The sequence below is a fragment of the Solanum lycopersicum genome, chromosome 8, assembly GCF_036512215.1.
Source record: "Solanum lycopersicum chromosome 8, SLM_r2.1".
NCBI classification, from domain to species: Eukaryota; Viridiplantae; Streptophyta; class Magnoliopsida; order Solanales; family Solanaceae; genus Solanum; species Solanum lycopersicum.
The window spans coordinates 58,502,433-58,524,815 of record NC_090807.1 but is presented as its reverse complement, the minus strand read 5'-3'; the positions used below and the strand labels follow the sequence as shown (position 1 = coordinate 58,524,815).

Sequence of the window (22,383 nt, the reverse complement as noted above, 5' to 3'; positions counted from 1 at the left end):
GCCTATAAACTCCACGAAGCTGTCTACTTCCCCCACTAAATCTTGCTTACACCAAACATACAAAAGACTAAGACATCTCATCTTGATCATCTGTGAGCTACTAACCTTTCCCTTCATAACATCTCTTATTCCTTTTGTTAGAATAGTAATAGGTATATAAAATCCTACTTATAATAGAAATAGTAATAGTAATAGTAATAGTAATAGGAATATAATATAGTGTCCCACTTAGAAGATGATTGTATTGCAGTGTCCTAGTTGGAAAAGGTGTCTATTGTAGTGTCTATAAATAGGGTATCTCGTAATAATGTAGACAACAACAATTTAATAATATTCTTTTCCTATATTTCTCACATGGTATCAGAGCCATGGTTCAATGATGGAGCCAGGTTAGCGATGGGTGTTCATCTTGGCGGTTGTAGTTCTAGCCGCAACTTTTTGGCAGTAATGAAATTATTTGTTGGAGATTATTTTTTTTTAAAAAGCGAGTAAATGGTGAAATATTCGTGTCAAGCGCATGTGTTTCACCACACGACAAATGATTGGTTATGACGTTTTAGCACAAATTTAATTTAAGTTTAAAATGGTATTGGGGGGTTGGGGGTGATAGCCTAATAGGACCCCATGAAGTATCACTATGTAGTTGAGAATCCAGTAATAGGTTGTGGGGTCATTTGACTATTTTCTCTTATTGATTCTCATATATTCAAATGCAACTCTGTGCTTAGTTTTTAATCTTATTTTGTTACAGGTCTTTGTTATTTTTCTCCTCTAATCACTTTATTATCGAATCGAGGGTCTAGCAGATATAACCTCTCTATCCAAGGTAGGTTTAAGGGGTCTGCGTACAACCTACCCTCCCCAGGCCTCACTTAATAGGATTACACTGGGTATGTTGTTGGACTAGAAATATTAGATCTTAGTTACGCGATCCTTTTTAGTAAGGTAAATTTTATTGATGTGTGGCATTACATGGAAGTTCTCAAATCAGAAAGTCGAGTTTTATTTAGTTGAAGTACAATATCATTCTTGTCTTCAAAAATTCTAGTGTTCCATTCTTCCATATAGCCGACATATGGCTGCAGGAATGTTGTACCGGATGGGAAGGAGTGGTTCAGTAATTCCATTTCTTTGCCATGCAAGCAAAAACTCCGAAAAAAATCTCGTTATACACCAATCAACACCCAAAATGTTGAATACCAAATTCCACTGTTAACTAGAGATTTTGCAATGGATCTTTGGTTGATCTCTTCTGCTTCTTCCTCACAAAAAAGCATCTATTACGAAAATGGGTGCTCTCTTCCTCATAAGTTATCAAGGATGATGCATTGCCACAATCCGAACAAAATATTTGACCTTTTCAGGTGCTTTGCCGTTCCAAATGGTCTCCAAGCTCAGATAAACGGAGACCTGGATGTCGACTCAATCTCCAGCTTGTCTTTGATATCTACCTCTGTTGAAATGAATAAACATTTATATTCCCATGTTCTCCAAATTCCTGTTTCTAGTTGAAATTAAGAGCTTATCCTGTTATGGTTACAATTCAACTTGGGTGCATGCAGGCAGAAATTATGTTGTCAGAGATTTACCCTGGTAATTCCCCTAAAATTGGGTCAACCTACTGGGATCAGATTCGTGAAGTAGCAGTTATATCTGTAATCAAGCGCGTCCTTAAGCGTCTACAGGAACAACTGGAGCAGGTGAGTGGAGTTGCATTATGTGATGAGCTCTGGATTTCTCGATTTACTTGTACTGTTAATTATAATCTTGGTTCAAGTATGGTTTGTGTTATATGACTAAGTTTCCTTCGGTTAAATGCCATTTCCCCCTTATTTTCAGTCATGTATTTTCTCAGCACATTAAAGTACGTAGTAGCGCTTAGTATTTTTCTACTTGATATCTTACTTCTCTATAGATCTTATTACATGTTTGTCTCTATGATCCCATACCATAATTCTGTGCGAATAAATTCTCTAGTTGATAGAAAAAATGCTTTGGCTACAAGATTCAAGTACTGCAAATTAACAGTAGTTGTTACTTGTTGCTGTTGGATGTTAGAAGTAAGTGTATCTCTTTTCTTGCCTCTCTTTCCTTTTCTTTTTGGCGTATAAATAACAAGGAAATATTAATGTTTGAGAAAGTTATATTTGATATGCACCTTCAATTTTCCCTGGATAATCCTTCGTGCTTGGGTTTTGACCACCAAAAACAGAGTCTTGTTTAGATAAAGCAAGAAACTTGGCATTTGTTTCTTATAAAAATAAATAAATAAATAAACGATGCCGGAAATTTGATAGAAGAAGTTGGAGAGCTGTCTTATAATGCAGAGTAGGAAAGGCAAAAGATCAAAAATCATAAATACTTTCAACTCTCAGTCCAATTCTTATCAAAGCTTCTTGAAATTCCTGAACAAAGAATTACGAAAGTGGTTGAGAACCCTGAGGTCTCAACTTCAAAACTTAGCGGAGACAAAAAAACACTAGGTGATTCTTCCCATTTGTCCTGGCCTTGGTGGACAGAGTTACAACTCTTGGTACCTGTTGATGGTGGGAGGTGGCAGGTATCCCATGGAATTAGTCGAGGTGCCCGAAAGCTGGCCCAGACACCAAGGTCATAAAAAAATAAAAATTACAGGAAAGCCACTATCTTAGCAACATGCTAGTAAGATATATAGGTTAGAAGGCTGTAGCCCGATGTTAAGATTAGTGCATGAGAATTGCTAGCAGGGGTTTCAAAAATAACCGCCTTGTTTGCTTAGATGGATTCACATTCATAGTTGAGAATTTATCCATACAATGCTAAAACAGCTCTCGCAAATGATAAAGAAATATTCAGTGGTATTGCTTTGGTATTAATTCAGAATTCTTATCGGATATAACATAATGATTCGCTGGTGGATGAAACTTCCATTATTTCATATTAGAGACTGGAGATAAAGCTTACAAGCAGTTGAGAATGGACAGAAACCCAAAAGCAATAGATCTAGGACTGTCTCCAGGAGGCATTGCTAAATAAGTGAGGCAATCTTGAAATAGAAAAAACCTGAGAGAAACAAGAGACAATGTGACCCTCTCATCAATACTTAGGTCTGCTAATCTATCATCAACCTGTTATTTTCAAGACTGGCATTTTATTAATACAATGTACATGTGAAAGAGAGATATTACTTGGAAAATTAACTTTTACTGGTCAGCTAATGCCACTTGCACCACCAAAAGATTTTCCTTTTTCATTCTAAAAACAAAACATTTGGTGGTGTGCCTTAGTTGCATTAGCCATTAGCTCGTGGTCATACAGTTGTTGCCATTCTTTTTTAGACTGACATAAATCCGCCCAGATTATGCTGTCTCTCCTTTGATTGTGGAAGATTTGACTTTCCTCGTTATCTCACTGAATTACCTTCAGTGTACACTGAGGGATTAGACAGGGGGATCATAGCAATGGACGAAATATGTTAAATATTGCTAAGATGGGAAGATGGATGCAGGAATTTGAAGTTTCCAAAGACAGTTGGAGCAGTTTAGAGATCACCCATCTTCGATATGCTGATGAAACTTGTCAATACTGAGGTTGATATTGGTTTATTTTGAAGCCATTTCTGGTCTACATATAAACTGGTACAAGAGTTACCTTTTTCCAATTAAGTTGGTCTCCAATATGGAGCACCTATCACAGATTCTGGGAGAAGTGGTGGGCACATTGCCATCTATATATCTTGGAGCAAAGTCATGATCCATAGATATCTGGAACCCAGTTTTGGAGAATTGTCTAGATGGAGATCACAATATTCTCACTGGGAGATAGACTAACTTTGATAAACTCTGCCCAAGATCCTCTACCAACTCACATGTTGTTCCTACTTCATATACCTCAGTCAGTGGTTCAAAGGTTGGATAAAATCAGGGGACATTTTCTGTGGCAAGGCAACAAGGAGAAGAAAGGCTACCAGCTGGTCAAATGGAAGAATATTAACAGAAGCAAAAGGCAAGGTGGATTTGGCATCAAGAACCTTAAGTGCCAGAGCAAAGCTATGGATCTACCCACAGAAGGCTCAAGCTTTGTGGTGTAATGTCAACAAATATGGGGAGCTGGAAAATTGGGCTACTAAGGAAGTCACTACCCCTTATGGACATGGTGTTAGTCTTTGGAGATTCGTCAGCTCTTCTGGCCATTCCTTAAAAGTCAATCTACTATCAAGGTTCACAATGACAACAAGACTTTTTTTTTAGACAAATGGATGGGTCCTGATAGTTTACAATGCTTATTTCCTGACATTTTTCTTCTACAATTGCTGAAATGTGGACACAACAAGGCTTGTATTTGGTCTTCAGAAAACATTTAAATGATTGGGGACGGACTTGTACAAGTTGTTGGAGAACTTTCAAGGACTACAGAGAGGAGAAGATTGCTTCTGGTGGAATGGGCATAGCAAGAGAATATATAAGGTGAAAGAGGGATACACGCTAAGAAACCAAACTAGAGCGCAAATAATTAAGTGGGCTTGAGAGCACATAAGGAAAGCCAAAGTGCCACACAAAGTGGCATGTTCCACTTGACTTTTTGTTAAAGAGGCTGTTTTGACTCCCAACAATATGACAAAGTAAGGAATCCCACTGTGCAACATATGTCCTTTATGTTGAAAGGATCCTGAGACAGTTAGACATCTACCTACACTGTAATGTGATTGTAACCAGAAGTACGGAACTGATGAAATAGAACAAAGCAAGTAGCTTTACTGGCAATAGTTTGTGCAAGTATTTTAAACACAATTAAACCAATAAAATTTTTCCGTATGGAGAGGACAAGACTCCATACGGAATAATAACAACTGCACAAATCCATACTAATCCTAATTACATATATATAGAGAGAACATAAAAGGCTTAGACCGACACTATAAACTACAAACTAGGAATAATAATAACTGCACAAATCAAGGGAACGGTTGCTAGACAACTGCTGTAGCAGTTGTTTGTCCAGAATTCAACTCTTTATTCTTTTGTCGATTTTTTCTTCTAAAGTACGTCTTGAGAGGTTGGTTGGTACCAGTGCACCCCCGAAAAGATGCCTTGTCCTCAAGGCAAAACAAAGGAAATTGAACATCAAGCAAGTCATATTCTGGAGTTGGCACTCCTGAATCGTCCACCGAACGATGCGATAAAACTTTTTCAGGTTCCACCATCAATTCTAATTCACCTGATAGTGGTAAGGGTGGAGGGGAAGCAATATCAGAACAACCACAAGAACAACCACGAAATGGACGAAGCAGCGAGAAATGTAAAACAGGATGGACCTAGTGTGTTTCAGGAAGCTCCAGTTCATAAGAAACAGGACCAACTCGACGAACAATTTTGTATGGTCCAAAATATCGAGGTGAAAGCTTCTTATTAAGACCTTTGGCTAAACTCTTTTACCGATAAGGCTGCAAACGAAGGAAAACAACATCACCCACATTAAAAGAGAAGTCACGACGCTTGAAATTAGCTTGAGACTTCACTCTGGATAGAGCCTTCATGAGATTGGAACGTAGTACCTCTAACATTTGAACAAAGGGATGCAAAAGTGGTGGTCTCTTTCATACACAATATGGAAATGAGTCATGTTGGCTAAAGAATGGTATCCACTGATGAAAGAATATTCAGCCCAAGATAGATATTGAAGCCATGATTGGGCTTGTCGTGAACAAAATAACGGAAGTAAGTTTTAAGGAATCGATTAACCACCTCTGGTTGACAGTCAGATTGGGGATGATTAGGAAGTACCGATACGGATGAGTGCAACTAAGGCGAAAAAGTTCATGCCAAACAGTACTTATGAAGACAACATCACGATGTGAAAGAATGAAGCAAGGTAAACCATGCAACCTACAATTTCCTTATAGAAAACCCCAGTCACTGTGTTAAAGGGATGAGATAAAGCAAGAAAATGACTATTTGCTAAACCTGTCAACCACTATAAGAATAGTATCAAGCCATTATAAGGAGGAAGCCCAACAATTAAATCAAGGGAAATATCCTCCCAAACTATGTTAGATCCGACAAAGGTTGTAATAAACCAGTTGGAGCTAATGTTTTATATATATGTTGGTGGCATATGAAACAATTCTGGACTAACAACTTAACATCATGCTTCAAACAAGGCCAATTTTTTTTTGCAGAGTTACCCTTTTGAGAGTTTTCAAGTAACTTTCGTGCCCTCCTATTGGAGAATCGAGAATCATGTGACTCAGCTAAAATCTTGGCTTTGAGTTCAGGATAATCAGGAATAACCAACCGAGATTCATAGTAAGAATGGTTAGTAGACAACGAGAAACAGGATGAATGGATGGATCAGAAGAAAGTTGATCTCGAATCTACTTAGTATACGGATCCAATGTTATCAAAGGCACGCTTAAGCCCTGAAGCGAGGCTTAACTGTGTTGAGCGCTTTGCCTCGCTTTATGTGCACTTCAGTGTCGTCATAAAGGTTCTATAACAAGCTTTTCCTTGCCAATGAGCCTTTTATGAAGAAGTGAAACAAAATAATTGATATTTCACTTAACCATAACTTTTTTCAATTTCTTTGGTCATATATTTGTCATTCATTTTTATAAGTATTAGTCTTGGACTAAACATATATATTTGTATTCTTTTCTACCTTTGCGCCTTTTTTCATTAAAGCCCACACTTTATTTGCGCTTTGCGCTTAAAGCCCCCATTGACCTTAGAGCTTTTTTCTGCATTTCGCTGTTGATAAAACTGTATAGATCAACTTCATTTGCTTCTAATCAGTGAGATCTAATGGAATAGGCGTCACCAAAGAAAAAAAGTCAGCTTGTTGAGGGCGATGAGATAAGGCATCAACTCCTTTGTTTTCACTTCCTGACTTATACACAATGGTGAAATCAAAAGGCAATAATTTAAATAACAAGAGTTGTTGTTCAACAGTAGTCACCCGTTGATGAAAGAGATACTTTAGGCTACAATGGTCAGTAGTGATAATGAAATGCCGACCCAAAAGATAATGCTTCCATTTTTGCAATGCAAGGACCAAAGCCAACAATCACGATCATAAGTAGATTTAATGCGAGTAGAAAAGGAAAACCCTTTACTGAAATAGGCTACTGGATGGCATTGTTGCAGTAAAATAGCCCCAACTCCATCAGATGGAGCATCACACTCAAATGTAGAACTGTTGAGTGAAATCTGGAAGACGAAGTACTGGTATTGATGTCAAGATCCTTTTAAGATTTTCAACTGCTACGCTTTTGCATGCCAGGTAAAAGCATCTTTGTCGGTCAATTCGGTTAAAGGACGAGCAATGATCCCATAGTTCTTAACAAAACACATATACCTAAGAAACCGCAAAGTTTCTTGACATTCCTTGGAACGGGCCATTCCAGCTCCATGGATATCTTTTTAGAATCCGCGGCTACTCCATCTTCAGAAAAACACATGACCCAAAAAACCAACTTGGTGTTGACCAAATAAACATTCTTTTTGGATTAAGATTTGAAGAATATGAAACAAAACCTACTCTAAGTAAAGTAATATCTTAAGACAAAAGTTATGTCTATTAACAAAGATTTATTGTCATTCATGTCCCAAGTTATTGGTGAGCGTTTGAATTATCTAGGTTCGACTTATTCTAAATTTTTTAATGTTGGAGAATGTTTTTTTAAAATGAGTCTAGAATCCAACATTTTAATCTATGTGTACTTTTATAATGCAACAATCATACATAAATATTCCTGAAAAAGTCGTAAAGTTGATTTGACGAAGCATCCGGAAGGGCCTTCTGCAGTTTAATGAAGAATGAATTTCTATAAGGGTCAACAATATTATTTTGCTGTTGTTCCAAATATATTTTTCTCTATCTATAAATTTTTGTCAGAATAACAAAGTAATAATGACAAAAAGTGGTGAACATTTGACCACAAACAAGTAGATTGTCTCTTAAAAAATATTATTTATGTTGTTGCGGTGTACATTTTTTAACGGTCTTATCTTAGTTATAACAAATATTGATTATCAAGAACTTTCACATAAATTTTTTTACACAAGGAATAATGATAACCATAAAATTATTAGATTCTATATTTTTCACGTATAAAAAAAAGAAAAAGTGATGTTTAATCGCTATATAAAAACATGACTCAATTTTAACAAGACAATATATCATCAAACATATAATATGATAAATTATGTAAATGTTAAAATAATTAGATATCAAGATATTTTTAATCATTAATGATGTATTTACAATTTTTAAGATATGTGATAATGTCAAATCATTTAATTTCTCTAGAAATGTTTTAAAAACCTACAAAAATTAATTCTTTTTTCCTTATAAGAGTCAATTATTGGTAAAGTTATTCAAAAGGTTAGAAAGATTTCTTATGCCCGCGTGAAGCGCTGATAAATTACCGAATAATCGTATAATAGAAAATCAATCACAGATGACCTAAATATTTTCGGATTTCCAAATCTCATACCCTAGGACAACCTCGTGATTTTTCCACCTATGCCAGGGCTTTCCCACTTATGATATACCTAGTACTACAAATTTCATGGTTATGCTTGTGAAATATGGTATATAAATCAGGAATAACCATTCTCAAGAATAGACCAAGGTGTTACACTATATAATCCTCATAAACTTATATTCTTCTCATTTTTGGATGAATTCAAACCCTTCCCTAGGGCCATAATACATTCGCTAAGATCTAGGAATTTATTCACCTTTAATGATGGGACGAGTTGTTACATTAGTAGAACAGATAACTGGTTTATTTTGTCCTTTTTGGGTTTTTTAAAAGTAGAATTGAAGAAGATATTGCAAAGAAAGGAGAAAATAGATAAATATAAATACTTGTCACTAGATGTTTCTTTGTCACCTTTTCTATTCCCACCTTTTTATTGGTATGTAGATTACCAAGTTGATTAATCGAACAACTGTCAACAATTTCAGGATAAGCCTTCAGCTCTTCAAGACATTTTAACTGGAGAAATGATCCTTTTATCCTCAAAGGATCTTCAGCGCCAAGGACATAAGGAGCGTGCACTAGCTATGCTGCATCAAATGATTGAAGATGCTCATATGGGGAAGAGACAGTTTCTAAGCGGTTTGTTTTTGCTTCTTGATCCTCTCTTTTTACATCTATTGTTTGCAGTTTAAAGTTTTGCAGGTTGGGGATTTAAAATAAATGGTGATGCTATCTTAGTGTTTCTCTCCCTTCATTTTTCATCTCTTCAATGTGCCTTTCTGTGTCAGTCTCTCCCTCTCCCTCTTTATCTTTTATATGTTTGACTTAACTATATGTATACCTTATTCTTGAATGTTTAGCTAGATTCTTGTGGATTTCTGTGTGTGTGTATATTTTCACTCAAGTCAAACGTATGAAATTTTGGTGCTCTGGAAAATTTTAGGTAAGCTCCACAATGTGGCAAGAGCTTTAGCTGATGAAGAAACAGAGATGGAACAGGTTAAGGAGGAGGGCTCACGATCTGATAGAAAAGTATTGTTACTGTACAGCAAAAAGGGGGTTCTTGGGCTTGGGTTGAAAACCTTCAAGCAGCCGCTGACAACTTCAGCAACTGGTGACAATAATGTACCTTCTGGTAGCTATGATGTCAAGGAAACTGGAAAAAGATTATTTGGGCCATTCAGCTCCAGAATGGCCACGTTTCTCTCTCAATTTGTCCTCTACCTTGCTGCTATTGGTGACATTGTTGATGGGGCTGATACCACTCATGACTTCAACTACTTCTCACTTGTGTATGAATGGCCTAAAGACGTAAGCTTTCTTTTGCGAATTTTCTTACTATTTTGCAGGGTGGTACTATGCAAACTGGCAAAATCTACTTGTAGTCTAATAAGGAACAAGTTTTGTTATAAAAACCTTGGCTTTGAAATTTGTTAGGTTTTCACATGCTTTAGAGGTAATGTTTGTGGCATTTAACTTAAGAAGACCCCTCCCCTTGCAATAAAGATAGAAATAGAGAGAGGGAACAAAGTTGAAAACAAAGGAAACAACATGCTTGCTTTTAAATATTTCATCTGAACTTTCTGACTCTCCCAAAATGTTTGGAAAAAGGTGAAGTTGTTCTTATTTTTATTTGATCTAAACTTTCTCAATTTTGAGTTCATCACTTTGCTTGCAGCTTTTAACTCGTCTAGTGTTTGAGCAAGGAAGTACTGATGCAGCTGAAAAGGCAGCAGAGATTATGAATGCTGATTTTGTCCATGAAGTGGTTTCTGCTTGTGTTCCTCCAGTTTATCCTCCAAGATATGGTCATGGTTGGGCTTGCATCCCGGTAATTCCTACATACACAGAGATCTACTCTGAAAATAGAGTAATATCCCCTTCATGTAGAGAGGCCAAGCCTGGGTCTTTCACTCCTTCCGCTGGGGATGCTGAATTACCTCTCTATCCTCTCCAACTGGATATAGTGAAACATCTCATCAAGTTATCCCCAGTTAGAGCTGTATTAGCATGCGTCTTTGGAAGTTCTATACTTTATCGTGGCAGGGAGACTACTGTATCTAGATCTCTGAAAAGTTGCTTTCTACAAACTCCTGATGCTGATAGGTTATTCTTTGAGTTTGCTCTTGACCAATCTGAGAGGTTAGTTCACACTAAATGGAGTTTGTAATTGTTCACCTATATATGTGATACATGTGGTTCTCTTATTTTTTGTGTCCGGTTCTTTTCATGATTTTTCTGAGCAGGTTCCCTACCTTGAATCGCTGGATACAGATGCAGACCAATCTTCATCGAATCTCAGAATTTGCGATAATGGCTGATCACACGAGGAATGATGGTAAAGATGATGTACCTGAATGTAAAACTGCTATGAAGCGATTTCGTGATCATGACAGTGATGCTGAATCTGAAGTTGATGAACTTGCTGGTAGCAGTAATATATCAAAGAATCCCCAGGAGATTAAGAATGAAACAAGAGGATCTTCTGATCTTAGGCATGATTCCTTAAAATCCGAAAATTCTGATCGTACAACAGTTTTTCTTTCTTTTGATTGTGAGAATGAAGGCCCATATGAGAAAGCTGTGGAACGGTACGCCATCTCCTTTCTTTGAGTTTTGACCGTTTCTATTCATATAAAGTTGGTCGTGCTTGTGTCAGCCACAATATTTTCACTGATCTAACCTGTTTCTCTTGTGATATCGCTTGCACTTGACAAGAATCATCTGAATTTTGGTCTCAGCCCCAATGAGCCAGCATAAGAGTGGTTGAACTATAGGGTTTGGGTGCAGGTCTGAGAAACAATGATCATTTGCACCAGATACTGTAAAAAGTGATATAGGAAATTAAAATATGAATTCCTAATATTTTCTGGGCTAAGGAGCAGAAAGATGCTCTTCTGTTAGTCGAGGAAAAAATAGATTCAGGTATAAGCCTCCTGTAGGCTTTTTGTTTTTCTTTATTGGATAAAACAAATAATTTCATTAAAATGGGAAAATTTTCAGAGGGATTTTTTCCGGCTCACTTCAAGCGGGGAGAGGAAATTTCTCTTGGTTAATTGGGAGAAATGTCACAATACAAAGTGCGGGTTGGACTTGTTTAAAGATTTAAAGGTGTTTAACAAGTCACTAATCTGCAAGTTAGATCTTGATTCGGCTTGCGACCACGTAAACAATAAGTTCCTTGATTTCAGTATGCTGCAGATGGGTTTTGGGGTGGGGTGGAGGGGATGGAGGAAGTGGGTCATTTTTTGCATCTCTTCAGTGAGATTGGTGAATGTAAATACGTGCAGCTTATTTGGTAGCTCGAGGGGTTGCGACAAGGGAATCCGTTATCACTACTGCTTTTTATCTTGGTGATGGATGCTATGAGCAGGATGATGGAGCTATTATGACCAGAATTATTAAGGGATTTGAGGCTGCGGTTGATGAATTGGTATCGTTTCAGTTTCTTTCTTTTGTTTGCAAATGATACTTGTTTTTTTGTGATGCAGAGGGGATCTAGTTGGATTACCCGTGACAAGTCTTAACTTGGTTTAGGTGGTCTCAGGCCTTAAAATTAACCTTAAAAAATGTGAGATCGTACCTATTGGAGTAGATAACATTGACACGCTCGCTCAAGTCTAACATTGCAAGGTAGGGGCTGTCCCTACTACCTACCTTGGATTACCGTTAGGATCTTCAAATAAGGATCTCAATGTTTGAAATCCAGTCCTTCAGAGGGTTAAAGAGGATCCTCGCAGAATAGATATTTATCCGGAGGAGGGAAGACAAAATTCCTACTTATTGCATGTCCATGTTTCTTGCTCAGACAGTTATGGTTGGAAAGCTGGAAAGGCAAAAATTTCTCATGTGACTCCGCGGATAAGGAAAGAAGTCTCACTTGGTTAGGCGGGAGATTGTGACATCTCTGAAATAAGTGAGTTTGAAAGATTGATGCGCTTACTTCATAGGTAAGTTAGTCCGGTGGATAATCCCGATGTTTGTTGGTGGGGCTTTGGGGAAACAATGGAGTGTTCTTAGTGAAGTCTTTTTATGAGAAACTTTTGGTGGAGGAGATTGATTTCCCATGTAATATAATAGTGGTTCCAAGTGTGCTGAGGAAGATGTGCTTTTTCACGTGGCTAGCCACTAGAGGGTTATTTTGACAGTTGAAAATTTTAGAGAGGTTGTGTGTCAGTTGGTGTAACATGTGCAAGGAGAAGGGCAAGGACGTGGACCATGTTTTTATACATCGCAGGATTACCATGAGACTATGATGGGATTTAAGTGGTATCGCACTCCTTGCGCAATACCATTGTGAGAAATATAGGAAAAGTATATTGTTGAATTGTTGGTGTGCGTACGTTATTATATTGAGACCCTATTAATAGACACTATAATACAATCCTTTACCAAGTAGGATACTATTTAATATTCCTATTTCTATTCTAAATAGGATTATATAAACCTATTCCTATTCTAATTGGATTGTATAAACATATTGCTATTCTAATAGGATTGTATAAACCTATCATGTTCTAACACTCCCTATTAAGATAGTGCATACAATTCATGAATCTAGCTTGTTATAAATGTAATCAATACGAGGACCGATGAGGGGCTTGGTGAGATATCTGCAAGTTGATCAGTTGACTTCACAAAATTGACATTCAATCTCAATGTGCTTGTCTTCTCATTATATATTGGATTTGACGCATAATGTCAGTCTATCTCAATGTGCTTAATCTTCTTATTTAATACTTTATTTGATGCATAACGCCGATAAAATACGGAGTGATAAAATTACTATGTTGAACTTCCCAAACCGAACTTGCAAAGACTATTTCAGACCATAAAGTGACTTACATAATCGACATACAAGACTACTAAACTCCCCTTGAACGACAAAGTGCTCAAAATCTAGTATGAAGATGGATCGTGTTGGAATCATTACATTAATATATATTAAACAAGAAAGTCACAGAAAAATTGGCTGAAATATGCTTATACGTCGGAGGATTGACGACACGATCCTATTGAAAAAGAGAAATATTATGGGCAGGGTCGGCATGATGGTACGACCCTACTAAAAACGAGAAGTTATATGGGTAGGGTCAGAATGATGGCACAACCTTACACAAATCAGATTTGACGATTTGATGAGTCACTAGAAAGGCGAATGGGACTACGCAAATCAAATTTGAGGAGTCACCGAAAAGTCAACTGATGCTATGCAACTCATGAGAAAGTAGTTCGGAAAAATTTACGGTACTACGCAAACTAAATATGAAAAGTAGTCATAGAGATGCATGGTGCTATGCAAACTGGAAGGATGACACAGGGCTACACAAATTAAATATGAAAAAGTAGTCACCAGAAATATGACAAGGCACTACACAAATTAGATATAAGAAACTAGTCACCGGAATGATGGCACAATGCTAAACAAATTAGATATAAGAAAATAATCACATGAAAGGTACACGGTGAGCCAACTTTTGCTTACATAATCATTGGCCAGACGGGCAACATATATGGGTAATAGCCACCCACCGGTAGCGGAAGCTTTTTGATTTCCTACAAAGATTGTAGAGGCTCTGATACCACGTGAGAATTATAGAAAAAAATATTATTGAATTGTTGTTGTATTTACATTATTATATTGAGACCCTATTTATAGACACTAGAATACAATCATTTACCAAATAGGATACTATTTACTATTCCTATGTCTATTTCTATTTCATATTTCTATTCTAAATAGGATTGTATAAACGTATTCCAATTCTAATAGGATTATATAAACGTATTCCAATTCTAATAGGATTGTATAAACCTATTCATGTTCTAACAACCATGAACTGTGAAGATCTGATGTTCAGTTGGAAGAGAGGTAGAAAGAGGAGAAGCCGAAGGGCTTGGAACATGGTTTCTGCGTTAATGTGGGTAGTTTGGAGAGAGAAGAAATAAGAGAGGTTTTGAAGGATTAAATCCAAATTCTCTCCGTTGAGGACTAGTCTCTGCTCCTTATTTTCTTTTGGTTAAACAGAACATTCCTTTTTGTATAGATGATTGAGCGGTGTTTGTAGAGAATCATATTTTTATTGAATCTTTACCTTTTGGTATACCCCATGTGTATGGCCAGCGTGGCCATGTTTATAAGTGAGAATACCTTTACTTGATCCAAGATTATAAATTTGGGATATGTCAGTGCTGAACCAAACGACCTTTTCTTGGTGTAAATCTCTTATCCTTTATTTCCTGTTCGTAGACCCATGAGGTTCCTATTAGTATAGATATTAGATGTCATTCATAGAAAATTATATCTTTTTCTAAGGTTTTCTACCTCTTGGTATGCTCCAAGTTTACGTATGTGTTTGCCCATTGTTATTGAAATCTTATTACTTGATAAAAATTGTGGGAGTCATCCCCTGTACAAGAAGTATGGAACCTGTACATTTGATGAGTAGCTAAGTCATCCAACAATGTTTGAACACTCTCCTATTTTTCTCTTTCTATATAACTCACATAATAGTTAGAAAGGCAAATATCTTATGCGCTTGAACTTGTCTTCCTTCTCTAACAAGCCCATGTATGCAGTGCCTCCTTCACAGTGCTCGGCATCAAACATTGTATTCAAAACAATTCATTACGACCACCCTCACAAACGTGCTGCTAACTGAGCTAAAAGAAAGTGATAAGATTAATAATTGGGAATTAATATGCATTAATTTGGGGAAGCAAATCATGGATACAGCACTAACTATTCATGAATTTTTTCTCTCCATTGCGAGAAAAGTGGAAGAAGGTATTCTGTGTAAAATGGATTTGGGTAAAATATATGACAATGGAAATTCTTTTTTCTTCTCAAGATGCTGAAACTAATGGGTTTTGGTTGTAAGTGGATCGAATATGTTGTCTACTACAGAGTATCAAACTCATTAGTTGGGCATCCAACATGTTTATTTTCCCACAGAAAGGGAATTGAGACAAGAAAGTAGGTCAAGTAGACAGAGAACCCAGTGAAGTAATCCACATCTTCTATGCGAACACTCATGTTGTTTGATTATGAAACAGTTCCCGTGTATGTGAAGATCAATAAATACTAACTTTTGAAGTTGCTTAAGAGGTCTTCCCATGTAAATTTCATGAATGAGTATTACGTCTCGGTGATCTTAAACTATGAGCTGGTATATTTTGTATGAATGCTGGGAAGTTGGTGAATGAGTTGGCAGTTTTTTAGGATTCAAAAGTATGGAAGGGTATTTTTGAAAGTCTGAAAGGAAATTAGCTCATTGGAACTGTATTTTCGTCTTCCTATAAACTGTATTTTTGTTGCATTAGCTCACCTACAAGAAGGCATACTATCTGGGAACTGCATCCTGTATAAGGTGTTCTGGTTCTTAAAACCTCTTTGTTTTGAATTGAGTTGATCTCTTTTGCAAGTTTCTTATTATCTTGTTTTGTTTTGGTAACAAAATTTTTTAATTACCCATAGAAGAAAACTGTACATGCTCAGAACTTGAAACTGCCACAAGTTCCAAGCAACTCAAGAAACTAGCTAGCAACTACTTCCCAACAACATCAAGTATAGAAATCGGTTAATCATATTCTGCTGTCTTTTGTTTCACATTCCTTTCTTAGGGCTTTTTTTTCACACTGCAGTTGCAATTCACGGTTACTGTTCTCTTTGTTGTCGAAAAAAATATCTAGTTCAAGTTTTTATGCTTCTTAACAGTGGTCACTTGGAATAGCATAGGCTCACCTTTTGTCACATTATTTATGTCAACAGGTTGATTGATGAAGGAAAAATGATGGATGCTCTTGCAATTTCTGATCGTTTCTTGCAAAATGGAGCCTCAGATCAGTTGCTTCAGTTGCTAATTGAACGTGGAGAAGAAAATATATCTGGACAGTCTCAAGGTCATTCAGGCAACAATAATTGGAGCCACAGTTGGCAGTACTGTCTCCGTTTGAAAGATAAACAATTGGCAGCTAGACTTGCGCTCAAGTATGTCCATAAGTGTCTCTTTTTCTCTGTTGAGTTTTTTATTATGTGTATAAATGTGGTTACATGCCTCACCTCCTCTTCCTTGCGAATCTACCTGCTGCCCCTGGGTACATACCACACTATCACTTGCTGAACTTTGAAATGTACCAACAAAGAAAGTTATAGAGGCGAAGCAGAGGTGAGAAATGAGAGATTGAGAGTATAGTGGGGAAAGGGAAAATTAATTCCCTCTTTTGACTCTATATATCTTACAACCTTCCACCTACAAAGTTTGGTGGATATTCTTACACAAAGGACATGCTCTATTCCATGAATACTGGATGAAGAGCAACTTCCTTGGCATATTGGATGGAATTACTAAGAAATGTTCGAGTAAAAAACAAAGAAGAAAAAAGAAATTATTTATATTCGGTAAGAGTAGAATGCTCATAGGCACAATCCCCTAGAAACTTCTCATTCCTAGTTCTTAGGAGGGAGAAAAAAATCTCCTCCAGCAGTAACCTGCTGGAATCTTTCTATTTCACCCTTCCTTTTTCTCTTCTCTCTCCGAGTCGTTTCATTTCAGGATAGCTTTTCTTTCTTATTCTTTCATTCCAACAGTGATCATTGGGGGGGGGGGGGGGGATTTACTTCAAGTGTTGATGTTCTTATAAAAATATGGGGCAGCAAAAAGAATTGATTGAAATATCTCTCAATAGATTGAAATGACTTTAATAGCTTTTCATAGATTTCAATGATTATATTAAGAATTGAGGGGCTTCAAATAGCCAACGTAAAATACATTATCTGCATAATTTGAAATTTAAACAACCTAAAATATCTCAACAACATAAACAAACTAACTAAAATTCAAAATTCAAACTCGTCTCAAACTAAATAACTTATTTTGCTAAAAGTTACTGCAGTAACTTAAAGCAAATTTCAACATCAGTGCTGAATTCGGTTCTTTTGACATCAAGAGATGACAACAAACACAACAGGCTGGTACAAATGGGTCAAGAGAAGTCGCGGACTGATGAGAAGGAAAGAGATGAGCATCAAGGTTAAGGAATGGATATGCTTCAACTTGTAGGAAGCCTCTAAAGATCAAAAAAACTTGATCAGAAGATAGAAAATGTCGGAAAGAGATGCAGAGCATTTCAGCACCAGAACGAGAAATGAACACGGAAGAGACATGAGCATTGTTTTCTTAAATAAGGGGGAAGATAAGTATTAATATCCAGAGATAGCATTGAATGCTGGTTGGTGTGACATTGCTCGCAAAATTGAAGAGTTCACTGAATGCCCAAAGATACAGGATATGGCAGGCACATCCAGGTTAACTGACATCAACTACCCTTATGCAAAGGCAGTTAGAGACAATAAATGGCACTCAAAGAAAATTGGAGAAGCAGAATTAGGAGGGATAAAGGGGGTAATAGAACTATCTGTAAAATCTGGAGACCAAGAGACAGAGCTGCTAAACAGATGTCTGGTAGGGGGCTTGGAAGATGAGAACAGGGAGAGACACACATCGATTGAGATAAGGCGATAGTCCTTAACTTCTTGGAAGAGCACCCGTGCAGTCCATATCTATGAGATGGATAATAGCAGCTTTCTGTTTGAATTCTCTGACAGATTCATCGCGGACCAGGTCTTACAACATCAGTGGTACTGGCAGAAGAACAAATTCAATATCAAGTGGTGGAGTCTTACAGTTGTGCTCGCACAAAGTTCTCTAGGAAATTGGAGAAGTTTGTGGGGGATGGCTGGAGATGAAGGAAGAAACAAAACTTGGAAAGTCAAACTTATGTGCACAACACGTGGTGGATTTTAATGAGAAAAGAGCCAAAGGTCAATACGCTTTGGGATCAACAGGTAAAAAAAACCCTTTGGGAAGGACCCAGGAACCCACTTCATTTACATAATTTAAATAGATTAAGGTCCATCTCCTCAAGAAAAGAGGACTTCTACGAAACAACTAATTTCTTCAGTTGATATGCAGATAATCAGAACATAGGATGAAGTAATGGAGACTAGAGTAGATAGTGGTGGGTACCCTTCACAATTAACAAAGGGATTGGAATCTCACAACAATCAATGGGGAGAGGTTAACAGGACTATAGTAGGGAGTATACTAATATAGTAGTCCAAAATTTTGCAGAACCGATAGAAAATTGGGAGGTGGAGGATACCGAGCCTCTTTGCACTTCAGCACTGCTAACCATACAAGGAAAAGAGAAGGATACTTCACTCTGGGTTCAACTAAACAAGGTGAAATTACGGAAAAGCTTGGGGGGCAGACTTCCAGGGACACGAGGAGGAAGCTCTAAAACTACTGCTTCAGGTGGATAGTAACAGAGAGAATGGAAACTTATGTAATATGCAGGAAGACCAAAATCAAAGGTGCCTAGGAACTCAAAAGTTTGGTGTCCTTTGATGTTAAGTTCAAAGGTCGGGAACAGGGCAAAGGGGAGAAACAACCACCGCAATTCTTGATGCAATTCAAATTAATTTCTTGGAACGTGAGGCAATTGAATTGTAGAGATAAAAGGAGACTTGTTAAAAGTTTGGTTTTTGATTTGTATTCAGACATTTATTGCTTCCATGAAACAAAGCTGGAGGAGGATTTGACCAAGTTAGTTGAACAAATTTAGGTATTAGATGGATCAAGTATGAGTACTTGGAGGCTAGTAGAACAACAAGGGATATATTTATGATGTGGGATAACAGTACATGGAAGGGACAAATACTTGAGATAGGATCATATACTCTAACTTGCAAGTTTGAAGCACAACTCCAAAGTTTCTCTTGCCTCGTTAATGGGGTGTATGCACCAAATTGCTACATTGAGAGAAGGTGAATAGGAAGAGATTGGTGCTGTCAGAGATATGTGCCAAGGATGAAGGAATTTTCAGACTTCAAATTGAGAATGGAACATTCATGAGTAAGGAATCAAAAGGGCAACAAAATTTTTCGAAAATTTTCAAAAGGGCAACGAAATTATTTATCAAACCAAAAGGGCAATAAATTTTAAACAGTTCAAATGTTGAAATTCGATCCCAAGACCTTTGTCTGCTCTGATACCATATTTAAATGTGTGACCATATCATCTAAAAACTTAAACTGTTATAGAGCAAACTTTTATTAGTCAAAGATATTCTCAACATGGAGAATCATACTGGCCGCGTATGATGGGCAATTTGGAAAGGAGGAATGCTAGGTGTTTTGAGAATGTAGAGAATAGTATAGAACAGATCAAGTTAAATCGTATTTTCATACCGTGTATTTGGTATAATTTTCAGATTTGGCCTAATGATCATGTATCTATTATTTATGTGTTAGACTCATTATAGGCATAGGGTAACATGATTTGGATTTTCTTGTAAATGTTGCTCCAGTACAGCCCATGTATTGATTTGTCTCTATCAATGTACACTAAGTTATCAGTTTCCAAAAAAACAGAAAGAACGAAAGAAAAAAAGAACAAGGACATACTTTTATTTGCTTTCAACTTGTAATTATGGCTTCAAGCACATCCTGTGTGCTTAAGATTTATAATATTGTAACCTTTCTCAGTATTGAAAAAGGCAAACCTTCTTCTCATTTGTCTAAGCCTTGGTGGCCATAGTTACCTAATGTTTGTGCTGGTTGAAGATAGCAAATATCTGGTGAAATGGTGGTCGGCGTGCAACTTACCCCGACACCACCCTCATAAAAAAGAAATAAATAGAAAAACAACACTGAAATCAAGGACTACAAGAACTTATCAGAAAGTTACCCTACTCTGGAATCTAGAGCATAGCCACCTTCTTTCTCCAAGTCCCTAAGTTGTCCAACTTAACAAATATTTCTCTATTTCCTTTGCTTCTCTAAAGTGAGATACCCTTGCTTTGATAAATAACTGTAGCATAGTCAATTGTTTTTATGTGTCTAGGGTGGAGATCAAATTCACCTTGTATTTGTGTGGGTTCGTCTCAGACCTCTCATAGTATTTAAAAAATCAATAGGGGGCCTTAGTGCCAACCTCCTTATAACCTATGTCAAGAGCAGATGTTTCTGCTGCTTTGCATTTTGTTTTGTTCCATTGATCAATTAATTTATTTCAACTTAGACTATTGCACAGATTGGGTGTTGCTCTGGAAGTTTGATATTTAGAAAGCTCAGCTCTTTCTTTTTGGGTCTCCAGATATTTGCATAGATGGGAACTAGATTCTGCTTTGGATGTTCTCACTATGTGCAGTTGCCATTTGCTTGAAAATGATCCTATTAAAGATGAGGTATGTGAGTTCCATGGTTTTTTAAGCTCACAATTATTGCTATTACTAGGCATTGGTTTTTGTGTGATTTTTTATACAAATGGACTTGGTATGCTAACTTTATATCTTTTCTCTTAATGCATTGATGGTACAACTAGGTTGTTCAGATGAGACAAGCTCTCCTAAGGTACAGCCATATATTAAGTGCAGATAACCGCTTCCGCAGCTGGTTAGAGGTTATTAGCTCCTTCCTTCTTTTTTATGGTTGAGTTTAGGGTAATTCTAAGATTACAATCACGTTTGTGTTTCTAGAGCTCTCCTTCTTAATTTCCCAGTGTTTGATTCCACCTTTGCATCTCATGTGGGACTTTGAATTTTAGGTGGAGTCTCAGTGTAAAGAAGATCCCGAAGGTCTTGCCCTTAGATTAGCTGAGAAGGGAGCTGTTTCTGCTGCTTTAAAAGTTGCTGAAAGTGAAGGGCTATCTATTGAACTGCGCAGAGAGCTGCAGGGGCGTCAACTTGTGAAGCTTCTCACTGCAGATCCTTTAAACGGTGGAGGCCCCGCAGAAGCTTCACGTTTTCTTTCTTCTTTACGTGACACTGCAGATGCTTTACCTGTTGCAATGAGTGCAATGCAGCTTTTGCCCAACCTTCGATCAAAGCAGCTTCTCGTAATGACATTTCTTCCTAAAACATTCTTTATTCGAGTTGCTCTGGAATTGATTGCTATCAGAATTTTAAAATTCTCCTTCCAATTTACCAATTTCTTTAGTGTATTTTTTTTAATTCTCTGAAGGTTCACTTTTTCCTCAAAAGAAGAGATAATAATTTATCAGAGTTAGAAGTTTCCAGGCTCAACTCTTGGGCATTAGGATTACGTGTTCTGGCTGCTTTGCCATTACCGTTGCAGCAAAAATGCTCTCCGCTACATGAGCACCCTCATTTAATTCTAGAGGTTTTGTTGATGAGAAAACAACTTCAATCTGCTTCTCTGGTAATAAGTTGTAAGCTTTGAGAATGTTAATATTTTCTAGTCATTTTCTTTGATGTAATCTTGTTTTTTTCCTTGCAGATACTTAAGGAATTCCCCTCCTTGAGAGACAACAATATGATTCTGAGATATGCTGCTAAAGCTATTGTTGTCAGCATTAGTTCTTCTTCCAGGGACCCGAGGATTCCAATTTCAACTCCAAAAGCAAGACAGAAGACAAAATTGGGAACACCCACAAGGTCATCATTCACTAGTAGCCTTAGTAATTTTCAAAAAGAAGCCCGCAGAGCATTTTCTTGGGTTCAATCTGGAGATAAAGGTACAGCCAAGGATAGGAAGAGAAAGAGCTCTGGATTAATGCAATCAGAGAGGGTGGCTTGGGAGCCAACTACTTCCATTCAGGAAGACCGTGTTACATTATTTTCTGCAGATGGGCAAGAACGGCTGCCTGCTGTTGCTATTGCTGAGATGTGGATGCTCACAGGTGACCCAAAGAAGGATGAAGCTGTCCGTTCTTCTCACCGGTATGAAAGTACCCCTGATATAACTCTTTTCAAGGTATGCCTTTTTTTTCCTGATCAATATGTTTTTGCTTGACCATACCTGGTGCTAGCTTTGAGGTGGTTTGTTTGTCTTTGTTAACTGAAGATGAATATGTTTTTGCTGGACCATAACGGATGATGTGAAGTTGGGATTGAGG

At 37.2% G+C, this 22,383-nt stretch overlaps 1 protein-coding gene across 4 annotated transcripts in view; it reads left to right on the top strand.

The window, feature by feature from the left end:
- LOC101259468 (uncharacterized) overlaps positions 1–22,383 on the top strand; it is a 63,513-nt gene that overhangs the window by 24,237 nt on the left and 16,893 nt on the right. For 3 of the 4 annotated variants that reach the window (XM_010326858.4, XM_010326859.4, XM_026032338.2), the window contains 11 exons: positions 1,563–1,700; positions 8,950–9,103; positions 9,408–9,775; positions 10,143–10,606; positions 10,711–11,055; positions 16,236–16,454; positions 20,623–20,713; positions 20,851–20,928; positions 21,073–21,363; positions 21,465–21,686; positions 21,765–22,241. In XM_010326858.4, the coding sequence (XP_010325160.1) occupies positions 1,563–1,700; positions 8,950–9,103; positions 9,408–9,775; positions 10,143–10,606; positions 10,711–11,055; positions 16,236–16,454; positions 20,623–20,713; positions 20,851–20,928; positions 21,073–21,363; positions 21,465–21,686; positions 21,765–22,241 (2,847 nt within the window). The remainder of the gene's footprint in view (positions 1–1,562; positions 1,701–8,949; positions 9,104–9,407; positions 9,776–10,142; positions 10,607–10,710; positions 11,056–16,235; positions 16,455–20,622; positions 20,714–20,850; positions 20,929–21,072; positions 21,364–21,464; positions 21,687–21,764; positions 22,242–22,383) is intronic. The other variant, XM_004245368.5, reaches the window with a different exon arrangement.